The sequence below is a fragment of the Mchenga conophoros genome, linkage group LG14 (genome assembly GCF_057382185.1).
Source record: "Mchenga conophoros isolate Kocher_MC1m ecotype Shallow Benthic linkage group LG14, M_conophoros_male_GT1.1, whole genome shotgun sequence".
NCBI classification, from domain to species: domain Eukaryota; kingdom Metazoa; phylum Chordata; class Actinopteri; order Cichliformes; family Cichlidae; genus Mchenga; species Mchenga conophoros.
Window position 1 is genome coordinate 4,712,910 of NC_140539.1, and position 15,929 is coordinate 4,728,838.

General features: G+C 39.7%; 1 protein-coding gene across 9 annotated transcripts in view; it reads right to left on the reverse strand.

Annotated features, from left to right (window-relative positions):
• myo18ab (myosin XVIIIA b) overlaps window positions 1–15,929 on the reverse strand; it is a 126,225-nt gene that overhangs the window by 87,966 nt on the left and 22,330 nt on the right. For 2 of the 9 annotated variants that reach the window (XM_085244822.1, XM_085244821.1), the window contains exons 1-5: window positions 15,690–15,826; window positions 8,364–8,469; window positions 7,965–7,997; window positions 4,174–5,271; window positions 2,399–2,461 (exon numbers count right to left, since the gene is read on the reverse strand). The exons of 1 other annotated variant lie outside the window; for it this stretch is intronic. In XM_085244822.1, the coding sequence (XP_085100948.1) occupies window positions 2,399–2,461; window positions 4,174–5,271; window positions 7,965–7,997; window positions 8,364–8,402 (1,233 nt within the window). In that variant the 5' untranslated portion in view covers window positions 8,403–8,469; window positions 15,690–15,826. Of the gene's footprint in view, window positions 1–2,398; window positions 2,462–4,173; window positions 5,272–7,964; window positions 7,998–8,363; window positions 8,470–10,272; window positions 10,533–15,689; window positions 15,834–15,929 lie in introns of those variants that run through there. 6 more of the 9 variants (XM_085244816.1, XM_085244817.1, XM_085244819.1 and 3 more) reach the window with 6 other exon arrangements.

The window sequence follows — 15,929 nt, forward strand, 5'->3', positions numbered from 1 at the left end:
GTCCCAATTCGAGGCTGCTCGAAATGCGGCCCTCAAATGCATCCTTCATTTCCCTGAATTTTAAGGATGTGGCGGTGTGGACTTCATGGCCCAACATATCCCAGAATGCATAGCGCGGCGGTGGGTGTGGATAATTTTGCCGAAAAAAAACGGCAGCTGAGGGGCGCCCGAAGAGTAACTTAGTAAACTAAGTGATGAATATTATGTCACTTATTTATGTGGAAATGCTTAATAACGAAGAACATTAAAACATGACTGTTGGCCACATGTCGGCAAAGTTATGTGACATTAGTGAAGTTTGTACTAACTTGGTTTTAAAGCCTTTACTTTAAAATATACGCCGTTCAAAAGCTGAGCTTCATCTTATAGAGAATGATCAAAGCTCGTGTAGAAACAAACAAACAAATGAACAAAAGATTTTCTCCTTCGTTTCTGTCAAACAAAGCTGTATGAAACGTTTCCAGCTGTTAGTATCATGGTTGCTAGGCAACCTGGGCAGCGCAACGGAGGCTAGACCGTCCCATTTCACAAGCCTCGCACTTCCGGCCTTAGCGGCCTTTGAGTACGCGGCCCTTGAGGATCGTTGAGGCTGCGTACTTTAAGGCTGCAGACCCTGAATTGGGATACAGCCCATGAAAGCAACAAGAAGTGCATGAACATTTGAGTGGCAATGGAAAAGGGAAAATGGCTTTACAATGAGTAACCATGGCATTGAAATAATTCCCCTATCTAATGAGAATGTAGTCAGTTCAAACATATCCAGTTATTGGCTAATTGTGAGAAGTTGGTTATATCACTCATGAAAGGGAATGTGCTACAAAACTAACTAGCGAGATATAATTTGAGCTTCATTCCACAGGAATGTCTTAAGCAGAACTCTCTCTGAAACCTGTCAAGTCTATAACAAAATCCATAAGTGGGTGTTTCTGTAGTGTCCACAGCTCTAGCAGCTCCAGCAAAATGACTGAATTTAAAGGTAACAGAATTTGACATTGCATCAGAAGTCAAGAAGAAATGTGGGCCCAATTCATGTTCATCAGGGCAGCCCAATTTTCAAGGTTTCCAGTAATTTTTCCAGTTCTGAAATATAATTTTAATAAAGTACAAGTTTTTATTGTCAGGGTAATGAGCAACACAGTAGTAAGGGAAACTGCTGCAAAAAAATTGTGAGAGTGGAATGATGATCAATGTGATACATAGTGATGTATGCTAACAGCTTTGGTGAAGTTATTATTAAATTAGAAAGGAAGGGGAACATTTCTGAGATGTTAAAAAGACTACAGCACAAGAAAAAACAGAACTAGTTAGCTAAAGCTCAGAATTTGCTGATTTTTTCCAAACCCTGCTGACAGACTTAGTTTCCATTGCTTAACTTAACCTGACCTTGTGCAACACAGATCGTTATAACTGCAAGAGTGTATTTGAAGGTTAATTAACATTTCATCAAAGATCCAGAATTCAATATGAACAGGAGAGATAAAAAAAACTTCCATGTCGTCATGGTACTGTCTCGCTGTCTTTAGGGGAATATTTTCTATTAGCTGGCACATAAGTGGAGTTTACCAAAGTGACTGAGTGGGCAGGGTGTGGAGATGCAAGACTATGTAACATTAGACCAGTTAATCACAACAACCGTTGCATCATAGTTTTTGGTGATAAATAAAAAAAACAGAATTTAACTGAATAAATTTAGCAGCTTTCAGAGAGCAACTTTTAAAAACAGCTGTTTTTAAACTAAGCTGTTTCATGACTTTAAATCAACCATTTCAGCTATTCTGAATTCCCTTTGGTGAAACAGTTTTTCTCTTTAACACCACTGACTCAATGACGCCACTGGCAAAGCAGTAAATAATCAATAATCAATGGGAGCACCACTTGAAGCATCTCTATGCTTTTTTTGGAGCCTTTTACCGGTTGCACAGCCAGGCTGAAGACATGATTGTGTCAGTTTTTACTGCCATTTCAATGAGATATCAGTGCAGAGGATCACAGGGCTTCAGATTATAAAGAAGGAGATGTTGCAACAGCTTGAGACTTTCTCAAGAAAACTGCTGTACTCCTGTGCCAGCACACTATATGTAGAGGTAACACCTGGCATTTACGAAATTATAACAGCAATAATGGGCTCTTTACTTTTTTGCTACAGGGTTAACCGTCCCTTACTTTACATGGCATGACAGTTTTCACCACCAGTTGCTTCATACCAGCACACTGTGTTATTGCCACATGCACAAATGTGAAGTGTAAAAAGAGCCACCCCTTTACATCGGTGCTTTAACTTGCCTAATCGTCAAACTGCTTTAGACCATGGGGGAAGTGAATAATGCTGGTTAGATTTTTTTGATGTGTACATGTACAAACACGGAAAATTCAAAGGCAATATTATCTGTTTATTTACAGGGACGCCAAAGATCTTCATCAGGCGTCGCTGAGCTTCCTCAGTTGGACTGACCGGTGCCTCCTACAGGTCAAAGCAGCAAAATACTGAATCTGAGCACACTGACACAGATGAAGCAAAGCCCACAATTAGACACAAACAGAAATGTCCTCAGCAGATGGATATGTATTTTAGTTATGTTTAGTCATCTTTAAAAAATAAACAAGTACATCAGATATCCTCACTGACTTCACTAATGTTTCCCACAGGAGACTCAAACACATACACTGATTGTATCAACAGCATAAGCAGTTTGGGTTACCATGGAATCCATTTCAAAAACACCATGTTTAGTAGTTCTGTAGTAGCACTAAATAGGTAGTAGTAGTAGTAGTAGTAATATATAAATAGCTTCTGCTTCAAACAGTACGTATGCTTTAACCTCCTAGGACTGAGCATCCACATATGTGGACATCACATTTTGGGTTGTCTAGACCACAATAAAACATGCTGCTCCATAAGGGCCTGCTATCTCTTATGAGGACATTATACTGCCACTGTTCTATCGAAATTTAAAACAAATGTCATATGTGGATATCCAGCCCTTGTAGAGCAAAATCAGGTAAAAAGAAAATTCTTTGTTTTTACATTCATGAGGTCCCAATCATCCCAAATAGCAAAGAGGAAATTAAAATTGCGTGCCATGAAAGAGTTCGGGTCTTAGGAGGTTAAAAAAACTGTGTAAAAACAGTGTAACAGAGTAACACAGTGTATTACTAAAATTGGCAGTACACAATCTGGAACAAACCAAACAGAATGTGTGAAAAACATTAAGAGCGCTAAAGAGAAAATAAAGAGAGAAACAGGCAGCAGACCAGTTAGTGTACTTGTCTGTGGCAGCATCGTTTTCAAATATAATGTTTTTTCTTTCAGTTGCTTTTCCACAAAGCAGCATTGCAGTAACTGGCTCTACCTGGTGATGCTAGTCATGTCAGGCTACCAAAGTTCCCTGTTTGAAAAATGTCTTTGCTGACACTCCATCTTTGCAAACAAGGCTTATTATCAAATACATTCTGCTATGTGATATGTTAAAGGTTAAAAACTGAAACTGTCCTCCTTGTTCATTGGCAGACTTAATCACAAAAATGATTCAAGAGTCATAAACCTCAAAACTAGCAAGTGTATTTAAAACCATAGGAGTTTACATAGCCGCTAAAGAACATACAATTCTGACAGCGACCCCAGCATTCTGTAGAAATGACTAAGCTGAGGACGTACACAAGTGCTTGTGGTTTAATGATTACAAGAATGAGAAATACTGGTTGGATATAATATTAATATTTCCAAATATAACACCACCTGTTGCTAAGCTGATTAGAAGCAGGGTATTCATAAAAGAGCCCTTGTTGAATGCCCAAAAACAAAAGGTACAAAGTAAATGACCAACAGTTTTTCAATATAAAATGTCAAACAACTGAACAACTGTACATTAAGTCAATTGACTAATTACTAATTAGTGACTTCATCATCTACTGGCAATTAGCTCAAGAGACTCCAAGTAAACCATTTCCTTGTGTGTTGCAATTTCTTCTGCTCATTTGTCTTCCACAGCTTTTTAAAAGTGGCTGAGTCTAGCCACTGTGAACACTAACATTACACATAAATGTGGTGCAAACACTATTAGCAAACACTACAGTGCTCTTTCACTCCAAACATGCATTTTAAATGCTATGCACCCAACATCAACAACACCATGTCCCAAAAGTCAAGACGACATGCCAAGTGTTAGACTGTACCTCTTTTTGACTAACAGTAGGTTTCTGGATAGAAACAATTCCTATAGGTGTAGAAGACAGTGGACCAACACTGGGCTGGGGAGGATTAGGGTTCACAGAAGTTGATGCAGTGAAACATGATTGGGGTTCAGGTATAAAGTCAGGAGCTGGGATGAAGCCCATAACTGGTGTGAAAGATAAAGGCCGGGAATGAGGAGATTTGGAAGAATCTGAAGCTGAGCCCACAGTTGCTTTGTTAGCAGGGTTAACAGAAACCAGAGAAGATGTTGTTTCCTTTGTAACTGGAGAAGAGCTGCTGGATTTGTGTTTAACATCCTGCAACTCTGGCTTGGCTTTAACTTCATTCTGCTCCTTTGTTGTCTCCTTCAAGTCAAGTTTTTCATCCATCTTCTCACTTATCTTGTCTAACTCCATTTTTTCTGGTCGGTTATCCTGAAATATTCTTGGAAAGCGCTCCCTTGTTCTGCCTCTGACCATAAGGCTTGTTAAGCCTCTTGAAATATCATCTTTGTCTTCTGTTTTAATGACATCATGTTTAAACGAGAATCCTGGCATCACTTGGGTTTGGGACACTGAGGTTGCTGCTGCTGCTACTTTGATTGTGTCAGTAGCAGGCTTGCCTACTTCTGTAACTTTGTCAGATTTCTTTGCTGGTACATTGATCTCATCTTCTGAGGGTAAAACCTTCCTGACAACACGACGAACAACCTTTACTACTTTCTTACGTGTGTAACCCTGGTCATCAGTGGTAGCCATTTGGTTGGTGCTGGTGCCTGGAAGGCTGATGATACCATTGGCAGTACCATTGACTGTGCTTTTTCCCACCACGCCATTTTGTTCTTGCTCACTCAAATCTGGTTCAAGCTTCCGAGGAATTTGTGGAGGTTCAGGACTTTTAAGTTGTGCCGCCGTCGTTGATGGTGGCTCAGGACTTTTGAAGTGCCCTTGGACTTTTATGGGTGTCCTGACTTTTGGTGGGGAAGGACTCCTGATCCTGGCAACTGACTCTGCAGTAGGACTTTTTGCCCTCAATAAACCCCTGCCAGGATCTAGAGCTGGTACTGACTTGGCTCGGCCGGGAATCCCATCACTGTCTGACTACTCACAGAGAAAAGAAAGCAATTACATGAATGTAGACAAGTAATGAAAATCCAAGCATTATGTCTTATTCTGTCAAAGAATAAAAATGTTGGTGTGTTACAATGAATTTTATGAAGACTAGTAACAGAGAAGAACAGATATTCCTTTAACCCTACAACGTAATGCAATATTGGAGCTTCCAATGACTTTGAATTTAGCCTAGAAATCCAATGCCTAAAAGCAGGCTACCAACCAGAATATCCCTAAGAAATCAAAGGCTTTCAGGACAGGTTCAGCAAACATCACAGCTCCATTTTGCTAGACATGGTACTAATTTTAACACTAAAAGGGTGTATAAGAACATGTAATCATCCCAAAGCAATCAGTTTGAGAGTTTCTGTTCTATATAAAATAAGTTAGCATGCTCCATCAGGTCCAAAGGTCTATCTATAATGACATATTTGCTCTCCTGGAACAAGGTGTCTAGCCGTCCACCTCAAGGTTTTGGGAAAGTGCTAGTTGCCAACTATCAGTTAAAGCATGTTAGCATGATTAATCCAGTACACTACAGGGATTTACCTACTATGGAATGAGTTAAAACCAAAACTTTGTGGCATTAAGTTCAAATATATGCTGATGCGAATGAGTATTCCAGTTATTATATATTAGGAAAGAGATAAGCCTAGATGTTTAGATAATGATAATAATTAAGAACGTTTTCAACTGCAATGTGTGTCAAGCATCATGAAAGAGAAGAGACCCTGGTGGTCTAACCCCCAGCTGTTGAAACTACCACTTGGGGCATGGAACATCACTTGTCTGTTAGGAAAGAAGCCTGAGTGGTTGGGTTTGAGAGATACTAGGTAGATATAGTCGAGTTTGTCTCAACACACAGTGTGGGCTCTTGAACCAGTCTTCTGGAGACCGGGGGTGGCTGGAAAGCACTTAGATGTAGAAAAAAAGTGTGTCTATGAAGTGCTTTGAGTGAAGTGCTTTGAGTTTTTTACTCTACTTCTACTGAAGTAGAGTAAAAAAAGCACTATATGAGAAGCCGTGGTGAGGCTGAGAGCAGGGGTCAGGATACTTGTATCTCACAATTTGGTGCATGTAAGTTAGGGTTTGTTCCTGGTCAAGACTTTCTCATCCTGGTGGATGATGGGGAAAGTGTCCTGACTATCACTGCCCTTTATGTGCCAAACAAGTTTTCAAAATACCCAGCCTTCTTGGAGTCACAGGGTGGGGTATTAGAAAGTGTAGCACGCAGGTGCATGTCTTGGACACTGGACAGACCTGGCATACCGAGTACCCATTACTGAGGCAGATGCATAGACCTGCAGCTACAAGGTGGTTGGTGCCTGTCAAAGTAGTAATCCCTGAACTACATGCTGGACACCAAGGTGGCGTCAAGCTGAAGCAGGAGTCTTGTCGAATTTGGTTTTCCTGTAGTACTCGGGAAGCAGCTGACAGGTACCAGCAGTCCATGTGGAGTGTGGCTCTTGCAGTGGCTGATATAAAATTCAGGTGTGGGAGAAGTTTCATGAGGAACAATGCATTTTGCACGGAATTCTGGGCGAGCTCTTATCCTCTTGAGGATATTCAAGACAGATGTTTTCTGGAGATGTTTATGGATAGAATTTGTAGGCATAGCCAAGTGGTGGTATGCCTCCAATTTAGTGGTCTCAGGTTCTTCCATCTTTCTGCAGATGATATGATTTTCTGTCGACTTCATCAGGGGTGGCCTGATGAAACACTTTTAAGTCTGAGACCATGGTTTTCAAAAGGGCCTCAGACAGTTGTTGACCCAAGTATAGTTGTTTAAGTCTCTTAGGGACATGTTCACAAGCGGGGGGAAGGGGAAACGGATCTGGGCCACAATCACAGTGATACAGACAATGAACTGGTCTGTACTGTTGACAGGAAACCAAAGCTGTGTGATTGACCAGTAGATCTACATGAGCTCTACATCCCTACACTCACCTATGGCCACAAGCTTTAGGTAATAACTGAAAGAATGAGAATATGTATACACTCAGAGTAGAGTCATTTTACATCAAAAGGAGCCAGCTGAAGAATTTGGGCATCTCACTAGGATGGTTCCTAGGCACCTCTTGAGTGATGTGTTCCAGACATGCCATGTCTGCCACAGTCAGTGACAGATTAAAGTCAAAGTAGTTATTTATGGAAATGTTTTATATATTTTTTATTAACAATCTGTAGCATTTCTGTGTTTTACACTGTTTTGAACATTCTATACTTTTGAAAAGAACCTTTGCATATTGTTATTACAACTAACTAATGCAACAACAAACTTAGAATTTTTTAATTTTAATTTTAAATTTTTTAAATGTGTTTATTTCTTTTCTCACTTTTTTATTCACTAATTACATTTTTTACTATCTTTAATTGTAGTTTAAATAATTCAGAAAGCTTTACATTTGCTTTAAAATATATTGCCACAAATATTTCAGGAATAGTGCTATAAACAAAACATTTTGTTTTTAAATATATTCACAGATTTAACCTAAAAAACAACAAAGAAATAGATGATGGCAATATATACAGGGTATTTGCCATAAAATGTGTCATCCTAACACTTCAAACTGAAATATAAATACAAAGACCATGCTAAAACACTGGATTTTAAATGTCAAGAACCAAGACGATTCTAAAATGAGACCCAGAAACTCTAATTAATGCCATTGTTTACTTACACTTTTGTTTGCTGGCTTGTTCTCTTCTTTAATCTAAATGTGTTGAATAGGAAACCAAATCAAAATCTTATAGCTTAGATCCATTGCACACCATGCTAATTACAAAACATGCACATATTCTGAGAGCCATCTTTTGCATGAAAATATTTTTATTTCAGTGCAATAAAATGTGCAATAATGTGCTGTAAAAATTGTCTTACTATTTCAAGAGCTGAAACCAATGCACTTACTGCATTTAAATTGCGTTAGTTAAGTATAACATAAAATAAGTGAAAGCCATTAAAATCTGAAGTGGGGTGCCACACCAAATGCCACACAAATCCAAACATAGAGATGTTAGTACACCATAGTAGTCCCATCACACTAATGTGCTCTACTAAACATCTAAACAAGACTTCCCTTTTGTTCCCAGAACGAAAAACGAGATGAAAATGCCATGTTGGCTGATCTGCTGTCATGGGCTGTGATGGGTGAGATGAAAGCAGGTGAAGGAGGTGGAGGAAAGCTAGGAAAGGAAGATTACACACAGTTAAGAGAAACTTCTTCACACACCAGGACGCACTGAATTTTCAGCGCAAGTAACGTTTTGTTTTTAATGACAAAGCACTGAGAAAAACAAAGAATGAGCACAAAATTAGAGCTTATTCTAAGAAATGTAAACATTTTTTGTAAAAACAACTATACAAAATCAAAAGTAACTCATCCTACACAAGTGGGCTAATCTTGATAAAGTTTCCATAAGCATTGCCAAGGACATTGTGAGTGCCAACATCTATGTGGTGTATACAAATGTTTTATGTAAATCTCACAATCATATACATTTGACAGTTAAATTGAGCACTGTGTCATAATATAAAATATCAAATTAGAATGGTGTATCACAATGTCACGTATCATAGTACTATACTACTATAATGATTGTAACATACACAGCAGGTAAAAATAAGTACTGACTATGTCACTAATCAAGGTGCTATTGATATGAAATTATCACCAGATGTTGGTAACGACATCTATCTATTATTACATAGTACTGAACACATCAAGAAAGAGAGGTGCAAAAAGGCATTAAAATTCATCGGTAATTAGAAAGCAATCCTGCCATTTTGTGCAAATTAATATCAGCTGGTTCAGTCTCAACTGATGGCCTATGAAAACCAAGGTGCCGCACAAGAAACTTTTCATGATTGTAAAACCAATGAGCTCTCGCAAGACCTTCACAACCTTATTGTTTCCAAGCATACTATTGGCACTGGACGATTCCAGTGAGCACTGTTGGGGCTAAGGTTGGGCAATATGTAAATATTTTCCAACGGACAATCGTCAGTCCAATAACTAACGATAGGCAATATATTCACGCATGCGCAGACTTTTTGATGGGCAGAGCAATGTAATCATCCACGGACTGATTTCCGCGTTTAGAACACAGAAGAAGTCCAAACATGGGCGAACTAATTGTTAAATTGCACACTGGAGGAGAAGGTGCAGATAGAAATGGACTGTTATCTCAGCAAGGGGGTCATAGACGGAGAAGATGATCCGCTAGCTTGATGGAAAATGCATAAAAAAACGTTTCCATAAACCATAAACCACCATAAACTGGCCATGGCCAGGTGCTCCCCACAAGATTTCAGACAGAGGAGTGAAAGGAATTATTAGAAGGGTTGTCAAAGGGCCAAACATCACTTGTGGTCAGATTCCATTGCTCAAGAAAAAGCATGTTGAAACACGTTTAAAATCTGCTAAACAACATTTCATCAAGCCTGTGAAATACTGGGAGAATATGGTTTGGTCAGATGAGACCAAAACTGAATATTTGGATGCCATAATGCAACCATGATTGGAGGTCAAAAAAAATTGCAGATGACACCAAAAACACTATACCAACAGTGAAGTTTGGAGGTGAGAACATCACAGCTTCATTCATCCTGTATAATTTATAGACAATGTGAATCAATGTGAATGTAAAAATCTATCATAGCATTATTTTCATAATGTATACACCATATCTGCCACAAGATAATAAGTTTCCATTCTTTCCAAGAAAACATAAATGTAAAGGAAGTTAACTGGGACCACTTACTGACCAACATCTGAGCAGAAAAATGTGGACTACAACAAGAACCAAGGAAGTTGTATTGTGTAATGCTACTTTCAGTTGGCAAAGCCCCCCCTTGTCCATCTCTAGCCATAAATAGTGGCAATGGCTGTAGAGCCTCAAGGCCCCATTCTTGTCATATATATTCAGCAGGACAAAAACAACTTGTTGTAAAAAAAAAAAAAAAAAAGTTAGTATAAATAATTCTACCTGTAAATGAAGCAGTCCCACAACTTCTGTATTATAGTAGTCCTCAAACAACAGACCAAATCAGTAACTGGGTAAAGAGGAATAGATCTGAAAGACCAGCCAGAGACATACAAAGTAGAGAGTGAAACGGCAGGGCTGACAAGAGAGGGAGCACTATGATAGGCTGGCTATTCCTGTTGGTGTACAGACAAGAGTTGACGGGGACAGCTGTTGTGATAGGAGGCTGCTAAAAGGTAAAAATAGGAGCCCCGGCCTTCCAGTCTTCTAGACAGCTCTGCCATTCACTCCCCCAACCATTGCCACAGTTCAATCACTTGCCCCACTGCTCAACCACACATGCTGCTCTAGTTGGTGTCATCTCAGCTGCCTGCCTGCCTGCCTGCCTGCGTGCGTGCCTAACTGCGTGTCTAACTGCCTATTATGAAGGTCATCCCAGGCACATAGCCAAGATTTGATTTGTTGCTTATTGTGGCTTTATATATGAGGCTGATGCTGCAGGTGTTACATTCACTTCAGCACATGGAGTAATTACAACAATAAAGACTCTAATTATTTTTCATCAATGCTGCCACATGCAACTTCTCTCGTCTCTCCCAGCCGGCCCCAGGACAGAGACTGCACCCCGAAACCATACACCTTCATTGGTACCAGATAAAGAACCTTCTTAACTGAGAAGCCCAGAGAAGAGGGAAACTAATCAGTTTGGTCAGTTTTCAGGATAAAAACTTAGCCTGCATAAAAGTGAGTTATTTCCTGTGGATGGAGGAGCACCAGTGTATGACTATTCTACTCTCCCCTTTAAAATAGCACAAAATCAATTTACATATCTAGGTATAAAAGTTACAAGGAAGCATAACTGTCTCTTCAAAGTGAACTTCCTTTATTTATTAAATAATACAGAACAGCACCTGGCACAATGGTCCCCTCTCTCTACTTCTCTGGTGGGAAGAATTAACTCAATCAAAATGTACTCCCTTAATTTTTCTCTTTCTTCCAATAAATACCGATTTTTATCCCCAAATCTTTCTTTGATTCTTTAGATTCAACTATATCATTTTATATATGGAGAGCCAAATGCCCCTGATTGACTAAAGCCCATCTTCAAAAGCCCAGGAGTAATGGAGGCCTGGCAATAGGGATGGGTATCGAAAACCGGTTCTTGTTGAGAACCGGTTCCCACTGTTTCAATTCCTTGGAATTGTTTGACATTTTTGCAAACGATTCCCTTATCGATTCCAGTCGCCCCGAATGACGTCACCACGTTGCGGAGCGTCATTTACCTGGCAGGAAACACGGCGCGTAAGCGGCTCAAAAGTTTACGAGAACGGATGACAACAGGGCAACTTGCAATACTTGCAAAGTAGATACTTAATTTAAGGGAGGAAACACTACGAATATGCAAAAGCATTTTCTCACAAAACACGTGATAACCTTAAATGAATGTCATGTTTTTAATTCCGCTCCGGACTCGTGAATCTCAACCCAGCAGCAGCGGTAACGTTTGCACATCCTCTCCCGTTAATGCGGCAGGTAAATAATCCACTAACAGTGCATATTATGTTAGCGCGATCTGCCTTATTACAAAACCTGCCATTACTGTGCATTTAGGTGACCATGATGAGAGAGACAGACAGAGTCTGGCTCAGATGCTGGCAGTTCTCGCTGCAGTCTACCGGTAGCGTCTCCTTTCAGGCCAGGATAGACGAATGTCACCGAGCAGTGACTAAGTTTGTGGTAAAAGGCTTGAACCAGTGTTGCCAACTCCTCAGTAAGGAAAATCGCTATTGGTTGTCCTAAAAGTCGCTAGAAGTCGCTAAATGACGTCATCGCCTAATTTGCATAATTGGTCATGCTAATCTAATTGTAACCTATGTTGTTGGAGAGAGAAATAACATCGTGGAAGAGACATAAAGTGAGTAAAAAAACGTCCTAAATGCATTTAGAGTTTATTTAGAACTACAAATTAAATTTATTTTAGCAATTATTGTTTTTTTTAATGTCACAATTCCAACCCTGCTCCTTTACCCGGGCTTGGACCGGCAAAAGTGACCTGAAATAGGCACTCTGGTGGAGTTACTTTGTGTGTGTTTATAAGTAGTTTTAAACCTTGTCATCCACAAAACAGCATAAGAGTAAAAGAGTAAAAGAAGAACTGACTGCGTTACAGCACCCACTGCTTGTTGAGAGTAAAAGCGATACGCGCTTTCACGTCTTTTTTTAGCGACTTTTTTTCTAAAAAAAGTCGCTAAGGGGTCTGAAAACTCGCTAAATATAGCGACAAAGTTGCTAAGTTGGCAACACTGGCTTGAACCCATTTGCCACAGCAGATGCCCCCAATTTTAGGTAAGTGAATGTGTTTAATTGTAGGCAGGGACATTACTGGATATTCTTGTGTAATTGCTACTGAATAATTTATGTTATGCTTTGTTATTGCTACAGAAGAATATTTATTTTATTATTTTACATTTACAATTTTTTTTCCTGGGCACCCTGTGACACCCCATTGAAGAGCCGTAGGCTGGATCTCTTAAGATCTCACTGTTGGGTTTGTAAGACCATGTTACTCCTAAATTTCTATCTTGTTCAAAGAGAAGATATAAAACGAAGTTCTAAGCTAATCGAACTTAGTGTTCTCCTTTTTTAAAAAGAATCGATAAGAGAATCGATAAAGAATCGAATCGTTAAACAGAATCGAAAATGGAATCGGAATCGTGAAAATCTTATCAATACCCATCCCTACCTGGCAATGCCTAATTTCCAGTATTACTATTGGGCAGCAAATACACGCTGCATTATATCTTGGGTCTATTTCCAAAGCAAAGATAACTGCCCGTTAGACTCAACCGTTCTGGTAAAAAGTCAAATTAGCTTGTATTTTTCTGAATGTGGACCCCTCTTGTGATAAATGTGAGAGTGAGGATGCTTCTCTTATCCATATGTTCTAGGCATGTCCTAAACTCAAAACATTCTGGATGGACATATTTCAACCTTTGTCTCTAATTCTTGAATATCATATGGATCCTAATCCATTAGTTTCTATTTTTGGCACTAATGGGGAGGCTGATGCACGGCTGACCTTGTCAGTGTCTTTTGCTTCCCTTGTAGCGAAATGTGCAGTCCTACTAAGATGGACGGGGCTGAGGCGCCTTATGTGTTATTTAAGCCTTGAAAAGATCTGTTATTCGATTAGTAACACCACCGGAAAGTTTTACAAGGTGTGGAGGCAATTCCTGAAATATTTTTCCAGCCTTCGGCTGCTCAGCAAATCCTCTGTTTTTCCTCGGTTTTTTTGTTGTTGTTGGGGGTTTTTTGGGGGGGTTTTTTAACCTGGATCGAGGGACAGAGTTATTGTGTGGGATGGGTAGGGGGTAAACAACAATTAAAAGATATGTGATTTAGAGCAGGGCGATATGACCAAAAATATTTATCACGATATACATTTGAAAATTTGCAATAACGATATAACTGACGATATAATTGACACTAGACAAAATACTTTACAACTCCACAACTGTATTAGTGCAAAAACAACATCAATGTATTTACACTTAAACAAGCAGCTGTTTTTTCGCCTTGTAATCGGAAGGTTGCCGGTTCGAGCCCCGGCTCGGACAGTCTCGGTCGTTGTGTCCTTGGGCAAGACACTTCACCCGTTGCCTACTGGTGGTGGTCAGAGGGCCCGGTGGCGCCAGTGTCCGGCAGCCTCGCCTCTGTCAGTGCGCCCCAGGGTGGTTGTGGCTACAATGTAGCTTGCCATCACCAGTGTGTGAATGTGTGTGTGAATGGGTGGATGACTGGATATGTAAAGCGCTTTGGGGTCCTTAGGGACTAGTAAAGCGCTATATAAATACAGGCCATTTACCATTTTTTATGTGCATTAAAGTTATATAAAAAGTTTACAGTGCAAATGCAAATCCTTGCTGACAGTTTAACCAAAAGGCATTTCCGGTGGAAATTGGCCGACATATCCTCAGCATAACAATGTATAATATCCACAAAACTTAAAAAGAGGTTATACACACACAGTACTGTAATATTATGTTGAAGCACAGTACGTATCACTCCGCGAGGCTCCTGCCTACGATAGCCGTAATGCTCCAACAATCCATCAAGCGGTGCGGCTTCGTAGCTTAGCAAAGTCGTACTGAAACATTTGACAGATTTTCGAGCGCCGTGTACGACATAAAATCGTTTCGAGGTCAGTAAACACAACCAGAATTCATACATAAGGCACACGGGATTATAAGGGGCACTGTCGATTTTCTGAAAAATTAAAGGATTGATTTTAAGTGTGCTGTATTTTCCAAACAACACGGTAATAACGACGGCCCGCTAGCATGCTCTACCAAAAATAGTGCTTTGTTGTATATCTGACAGACGAAAGCTAAACCAGTTCCACACCACTGAAGTTGCAGCATTTTTACAAACCAGTTCTGGTTCATCCGTTTCATTCAACGATCCGCTTTCGCTCTTCTCATTCTGCGTCGCCGCCATGTGCGTATGTAAACAAAGGCACTGCGCATGCGCGTTTTACCCATATTCTATCGCGATATGTCATTTTCCTATCGTTGCCCAACATTACACCGGTATTACTGTGAACGGTATGATATAGCCCAGCCCTAATGTGATTGTGTTATTAAGCTGTATTTTACTATGTCAGCTTAAGCAATCATCGTGAAGCCTACCTACTCACATATTGTATAAGAATTTTTTGTGTATCTCTTTTTGTTTGTCGTTTTAATCTGATAAAAATATCTTTGAGAACAAAAAAGATGTAATGGTATGGTCCTGATCAGACAAGTGATTCTGTCTTGGGGGGGATTGGGAAACACAGCAAACCTTCTGGCCACAGCACATATTGATGAGCCATTCTTATGCTACCACTAGTGACACTGACCTTAACCAAATGCAAAACCAGTGAAAAAGAGGTCAGAAAAGATGAGTAGGGGGAAATTGTCAGTGGCTTCTACCTGTAAAACCATTCCTGTTTGGGGGTCGGCTCACTGTTGCCTCTCTAGTGCACCTGTTTCGACACCAAAGCAGCTGGAACTGATTAATAACTCCCTCTGCAACCTAACTGACTTGATGGTATACTCTGATTAAAAACTGTTGCAAGTTTTTGAGAAATGTATTTAAGTCTGTATGTATACTTTTGAGCCTGTTCAGATTACAGAAAATCCTAAATAATATCAACTTGTGCACCCAGTTTTTGTTTTTTCAAGTAATTCAATTTTTAAATATAACTGTATATGTACACACAGAGACACAGAATTTGCACAGCACTACAGTACGAGCTTGCTATAATGACAAAAGATACATCGATCTCGTAGAGCAATATTCAGGAGAGATCTTAGCCATTATTTCTTAGAACTTCCGAGTTGAGTTACAATGCCATGTCCCATATAATGGTAACGTACCTTCATATTTAGTCGAGTCATCTTGTTCCAATTCAATTCCTCATTTAGCACTACAGCTTTCTAATCCTACAAAACCTTCTATTTTATCAACTCTCTCTGCTTTTGAATTTTGTACAAGACATGTTACATGTGCTGTGTAGAGTGCTGGGGTTCCTAGTTGCACTGTCTTCCTTTGTGAAACCAGTGTATACAGCAAAGAGGAAGACGTGTAAAGCAGCTAAAGGAAGGCATCACAATGAA